Source organism: Microtus ochrogaster, linkage group LG1 (assembly GCF_000317375.1).
Source record: "Microtus ochrogaster isolate Prairie Vole_2 linkage group LG1, MicOch1.0, whole genome shotgun sequence".
NCBI lineage: Eukaryota > Metazoa > Chordata > Mammalia > Rodentia > Cricetidae > Microtus > Microtus ochrogaster.
The window spans coordinates 44,160,402-44,167,550 of NC_022027.1; the positions used below are offsets into that span (position 1 = coordinate 44,160,402).

General features: G+C 38.9%; 1 protein-coding gene across 5 annotated transcripts in view; it reads left to right on the forward strand.

Moving 5' to 3' along the window:
• Window positions 1-6,207, forward strand: part of Mthfd2l (methylenetetrahydrofolate dehydrogenase (NADP+ dependent) 2 like) — a 93,052-nt gene extending 86,845 nt beyond the window's left edge. For all 5 annotated transcript variants that reach the window (XM_005359480.2, XM_026785320.1, XM_026785322.1 and 2 more), the window contains one exon: window positions 4,498-6,207. In XM_005359480.2, coding sequence (XP_005359537.1) covers window positions 4,498-4,610 — 113 coding nt within the window. In that variant the 3' untranslated portion in view covers window positions 4,611-6,207. The remainder of the gene's footprint in view (window positions 1-4,497) is intronic.
• The last annotated feature ends 942 nt before the right edge of the window (window positions 6,208-7,149 follow it).

Below are 7,149 nucleotides of genomic sequence, written 5' to 3' on the forward strand. Positions count from 1 at the left end.
TTTGAGCATGAAGTAACCTTTGCTCCATACCTAATGTTCTAACGCTGATACGAAAATCAGTTCTCGTCAAGTGAGAATAATGGAAATGAGCATGAAGCCGAGCCTATCTCCATTCTTCCCTTCAGAAATACTTGAGTGGTTGATTTTAGGTTCTACTATGAAGCCAGTGCTCTCCAAACCACCTGCTCTTCCGTAGCTTCTCCTGTCGATTCCTTTTATCGATAGATGAGCAACACTAATCTTCTTGCGACTTTCCCAGACTCAAGCCTCTTTCCACCCAAGAGATTTGTTTTGTTTTGTTTTTCCATCTTGATTGCTCCTAACAAGAGCGCTGCCTGAGCTCTCTCTTTCTTCCCTGGAAAAATCTGGCTCCCTGTGCCACACCTACATCAGGTTAGGAAGGTCCTCCCGACTCATTCACAATACCCTAAACATTTTACCTTAGCATACACCACAGCCTTCGCTCAATTACTGCTTGAGTAATTGCATTTTTAAAATATGTATCTCTATAAGACTGTGTGTTCCAAGGGTTAGTAACTATGTCTTACATAAGGGAAATTTTCTGTGACTCTGTCTTGGTTGGTTTGTAATATGTGTAGGAACAGTAATAATCAGATATGAAAATAGGACCAGAGGACAATACATCTTGGCTGCCATGATGAATACTTTTGACTTTATCCTAAGGTTAGTAACAATTCCGCTAATGTCTATGTGTGAACTGATCAGACCTGTTTTAAAGAATAAATCTGGCCACAGATGGTATGGCTGAAATGGTAGACGGGACATCAACCATTGCTACTGTAGACTATAAAACATGGTCACATGTTTCCTGTGTCCTGGCACATCCCCTTTGCAAAGTAACTATGCCACTATTCTTATCCCACAATTTAGAGTTTAACAGTGATAGTGAGACATGATTTAGCCAATGAAATATTACCAACTGTAATTCTGTAGAGGTTTCAAAACTGCCTGCCCATTGGGGATTGCCTAGCAACCTGAAGCTTCCATATGATGTAACTCTCCAAAACAATGACAACCTGAAGCTTCCATATGATATAGCTCTTCAAAACAATGACTCCCTACCTCAGTCAGGCCTTAAATTTCCGCCACCTTGTTCACATGGGAAGCACAGGTCTTTCTCCAGTACAGTCTAGGACACCGAGGGGTTTACACTAGAGTCTAGAGGGGGGGAAGGAGCAGCCATAGCGGCTTAGACAGGATATCCTAATGCTCTCGGGACTTTACCTTGAACACTATTCGGTAATTTCATGGAGTAATAAGTGAACAGTTAACTCAACCCAGGGAGCTAACCAGCTCTATTGACATCTCTACCAGACTGAGGAGGAAGAACAAATATGTTCACCACGTGGAATCGGGAGCAGGCATGTTAGAGAGAGTGGCCAGTATAACCATGCCCATAAGTTCAAGAAAATATGTAGAAGTTACTTTACAACACCTGCTTTGTGAAGAGGTCATTCAAATGAAATTTTGTTATAATTATTGTTTTTCCTAAAAAAGTTCTTTTCAAGAATTTGCTGTTATTGTCACTTCTATCTAAGCCTTATCCCCAGGGCACATTGCACACAGTTATGGAACTGAACGAGTATTTATTTCTGGGTGTGTTGCACACAGATAATAGAACCTAACAGGTATTTTATTTCCTTTAATTGTCAGTTTCAATAACTCTAAAACTATGATGATTTTATGAAATTGAATTTGACTCGATTTTTCTCTGTGTTCTTTAGTGGATTATGAACTTACTGACCAATCTAATACCTAATTCTCAGGCATTTTTTATAATTATTTCAGTATAATTGTACAGACATACACCCAGATGTACACACACATGCAGAGATATACACAGACACATACACAGACACACAGAGAGAGATACACACACATACACGCATACACAGACACACACAGATACATACATAGAGATACACACAGACACACACAGAGATACAGACTCACAGTATTTCTCTTAAACACATGCACACACACACACACACTACTCCACTTGTAGAGCCACAGTAAGTTAGTCTCTGAATGGAGTTATTGCTCTATAATATTTCTGTGTTCTCTGCAATGAAGCATAAAGAAACCTCCAAAACACACATTAGACACACACACACACACACACAGACATACACACAGATGTACACACACATGCAGAGAGATATACACACACACATACACACAGACACACACAGATACATACACAGAGATACACACAGACACACACAGAGATACAGACACACAGATATACACACAGATACATACACTGAGATACACACAGACACACAGACACACAGAAATGCACACTGAGACAGAGACACACAGATACATAGGCACACACAGATGGACAAAGACAGCTATACACAGACATACACACACAGAGATAAACATGCCTACAGTCACACACACAAACACACACACACATACACACTGGAAGCATCCTTTTTATAAGCAGGTACAAAGCCAGCCTGCTCTTAGGAAAACGTTCTATGAGTTGTTCTAGTGACTCTGTGCTCATTAACTTACTCTTTTCTAGACATGATCAAGGAAGATATATTTCACAATATCAAACATGACCTGAATTTTTATCTTCTCTCAAGACTAATCTCATCTCAAACTATCTGTGGTACTCCACAAGCATATAACTTATGAAAGCCTTGAGATGGTTATACAAAATTGTTATTAGAAAATATTTATTATTAAAGAAACAAGGTCTTATTTTATTGTCCAGACTTGCTGTGAATTTCTGGGTGCAAGTTACTCTCCCTTCTCAGCCTCATGAGTCCTAGGACTATAAATGATACTCCTTCCCAGATGAGTACTTTTCCTTTACCCACTGACGTCATCTGCTAGGGTTTCCTCACCTGAAAAGGGTGTTCCTCTTCCTTATGTAAATAGACCATAAACTACAATAACACCATCCAACAACATATATATAAACTTCTTTCTTCTCTTAAGAAAATTAAAAAATGTCAGAGAAACTTAATATGTGCTTTTAAATCAAATTTACTATTTTTTCCCTCTCATCACTGTGTACAAACCTTGCCTCTGTGTGTATTCACTTCGTTTCATACATAAAATATAATTGAAAATAGTACTTGGATGTTCAACTGTGTTCACAGCAATGCTTAATCTTCTGCCCTCTGAGTAATGTGCAGACATCCACTAATGCTAATAAAAGCTTGTTAACGTCCAGGGAAGTCCCAACCCAAGGCAGGTGAAGATCTGCATGAAGGAGAGGCAGGACAGGATGCGCACGTATGGTTTCCACTAGCAACCTAGGCAAAAAGTGCAGATTCTGAGCTAAGATGTCATACAGGTGTTTAATGCAACCGCCCATTCCCACTCCTATCCCTCAATGCAGTTCTTACTTTTCGAGCATGAATGTAACCCTAAGCATGTGATTAAAAGACCACAATTTGCAAAAGGAAGATTGTGCGACTCAGGTAGACCAGTGGTTTATTGGACCTGACATCAGAGGAAGAAAATGGCCCATACTGCTTGTAAGCAGCTTTGTGATTTGAAGTGTAACATGGGACTTATACTGTAAGCGTTCTGAATAAAAAAGTAGGAAAATGGGTATGTTACAGTTGCTTCCAGTGTGTTTCTTTTTATTCAGAACATCCTAGTATTCATTGCTCTCCCTTCAGCCACTGGGGACTTTTCCATAATACATCTATACTGGGAAGGGGTGCAATTTGGAAATAAAGAATTTTTCAAACCTAGTTGGGCCTCTGTCAAAGAGGAGAGGGATGAGTCCCTACATCCCATCTTCCGGTTATGACCAATTTCATATCCTTTCGAGTCAGGTAAGTGAAACTGTTAGATAAGAGATCCTCTAATTGTCTCCTCCCCAAATCAGCTCCCATCATCCTGTAGGCTGGCTGACTCACCCTCTCAAAGCCAGCTATGCTATGGCTAACCTGCAGTGCTCAGAGACTCTCTTTCTCTCTCTCCCATAACTGTGAGCAAGCCCAGCAGCCCCTGATGTCCAGACTTGGGACAACCTTGAAATATGCTTAAGACCTTGCCTTGCTGCCCTGTGGCTCCTGGCACATGGCATCTAAGCTAAATCAGATGAACGTGTTCCCACTTTAGGGCTCCACGTTACTACCTATAGCTGTGTGAGTAATGTTAGCCCAACTTCTGTTCTGTAAGCCTACTTTTTTTTCTACAAGTTATAGCATGAATGTCAGGCAATCACATTGATCATAGCTTATTGCTTTTGTTCATATAAAACTGAAGTGTGGAAATTGAGTATATCCTTTTGTGTCCAACATAGATATCAAAAAAGTGTGTGTGTGTGTGTGTGTTTGTGTGTGTGCACGCACACACGCTCATGTGTGTGTGTGTTCAATATAGCCTACTTCAGCTTATAAATGATTGGAGGTTTATGGAACCATGTTGATAATAAGGAAATAGACTTAAAAGATGGTATTCTTAGATACACTTAAAAGAAGAAATGTTCTGTCTCCTCAGCTGTTAAGGAGAAAGCCAGCTTCATCACTCCAGTGCCAGGAGGTGTGGGACCCATGACTGTCGCCATGCTTCTGAGGAACACGCTGCTGGCTGCTAAGAGCATCACATACTAGATCACACAGGAGATCTAGTATCAAAATGGATAATGCTGCTTATTTATTCAACAACAGGCAGAACTATTTCTATTTTACTACAAAGCTATTTATTTCTACATTGTATTTATTTTTTCATCAGTGGAATCATCATGGAACTAATTATTTAGACAACCTATTGAATTTCTTGCTACTAGATTTTGAGTTTTAAGAAAAGAAACCAAACAATTCCAACGATAAGTTTGGTAACAATTCTTTATTTTATGGATATTTGTTCATAATGTTAAAACAAATGAATAATTCATATTAAATAAATATATTTTTGACATACCCTAAATATCACACACAGTATGTTTTTGAATACTGTTTTGTCAGCCAAATGGGTGCCATGGAAATTGTAATTTGTTATAACCGTGATTTTTTTAATATAGTTCATTATTCTAGGTTGTCTGTTGAAGAAGAGCTTATCTGTTAGGAGGAAGATAGAATGTTGAAAATGAAGTCTTTATCTCCGCTATCTTCCAGCATCCCACAAGGCAATCCTATGGAAAAATTGACGTTCTAGTTAAGAAACAAAACTATTTAGGCAAAAGTCGCCATGCTACTTGGAAAACTAAAACATGTTGACTTGGTGTAGTACAAGGGCATATGTGTTAGGTACCACATCACTGAGTTCACTGGTGTGGGATAAGACTGTGTGTGTTAGGTTTCACACTATAGAAGGAGCTGTGGGCTACATTCCAGCCCGGCTCCCACACTCCTGGCTAGTTTATGCCCTGAAATAACTGCACAGAAACTGTATTCTTTTAAACACTGCCTGGCCCATTAATTCTAGCCTCTTATTGGCTAACTCGCACATCTCGATTAACCCATTTCTAATAATCTGTGTAGCACCACGAGGTGGTAGCTTACCAAGAAAGATCTTAACCTATGTCTGTCTCAGAGAAGAGAATCATGGCGACTGACCTCACTGCCTTCTTCCCAGCATCCTGTTCTGTTTACGCCACCTACCTAATTTTCTGTCATATTAAAGGGCCAAGGCAGTTTCTTTATTTAACCAATGAAATCAACACAAAACAGAAGACTCTCTCATATCATCACACTGTTCATTTCTCTTCACTAGAGATAATAGAAATTCTCAAAACAAATGAACGTACATAGTCAAATGAGAGTGATCTTCCCCAAAGTGTCAACCAAACACAGTGCTGATGCTGTGTGAGTGACTATGCCATTGAAGAACTGTCATATGTTTATTCATGGAATAGAAATATGATAGAATTATGTTTTCATTTTACTAAAATTGAAACCTGAGATATAGCTAAAAGCTAGTCTTTGTGCAGACATTTCTTCTCTTTTCCAGGATAGCAATTAGCTTCTAGCAACAGATGCTGTGTTTCTAATACAATTGAAATTGGGAAATATGTGTGACTGTTGAAGACTTTTAATGTCTAGATCCATATAATTGATACTAAAGTTTCATGCCCAGATCCCAGTATGTTTATGTACTAATAATGGTTCTTGTTCAATGCATGTGTTTATCAGTGTGCCTCTTGAGCCTCTGTGTGAAAATGGACTAGCTGTTTATAACTAGTGTTTCAACTGTCCAATAAAAGCAATTTGAAGAACAATTACAGCTATGTCCTTTTCTTAAGATAGCCTTTATTTTTTGGTGGTGATGGTGGTGGTGTATGTGTTGGGGGTTATGAGAGAGAGAGAGAGAGAAAGAGAGAGAGAGAGAGAGAGAGAGAGAGAGAGAGAGAGATCAGGTTTGACAGCAAGCACCTCTACCCCCCTGAGAGGTCTTGCTGTCCATGTTAGCTGTTCATTTACTATATTCTGGGGAAAATGCATTGAGTTTCTCAAACATGAAAGAAAGGACAGTAGAATGTGTTCTACAGTGAGTCCAGACCATGTGGTCAAGTATTCCTGACAGAACTCTAAATACAGTTTGCAGGCAAACATTTTAGAAAGAGCATGGTTTTAAATAAACTTTAATAGAGCCTTGTTTCCAAAAAATGCCCAAAGATGCATAAATACAGGTACTACAAAAATACAATAAAAATATGAATGTTCCCCTGCCCAGTGAGATGAAAAGGATTATTTTGGTATATTATTTATTTAGGGGTCATTCTTCCCAGAGACTAACCAAAAAGAAAATTTCTGATGCTTGTTTAAATTGAAAAGGAAGACTTTCATCAAAACAAGTGCAATGGAGTCAACAGAGTCAATGGGGACAAATTGACTTTGTCTCTACACAAAGCAAAGTCACATGGGGATTTATAAATGGAGTCACCGAGATGCTAAAACAAACACATGAGGAATTACTAAGAGGAATATGTTTAGATATTAAGAAGGGGGAAGTTCTTGCTGGCATGATTTGTTAATTTTCTTGGTAACAGTGGACCAGAGACTTTGACACCAATGTAATGCATGGGAAAAAGGAACTGTATCACAGATAAATACACAGATAAATAAAAGGTGTGGGATGGGGTTGTCATGACCTGAGTTAGCAAGATTCTCTGCTGCAACTGAATTCAGTTGCCTGAGGTATAGGCTTTGT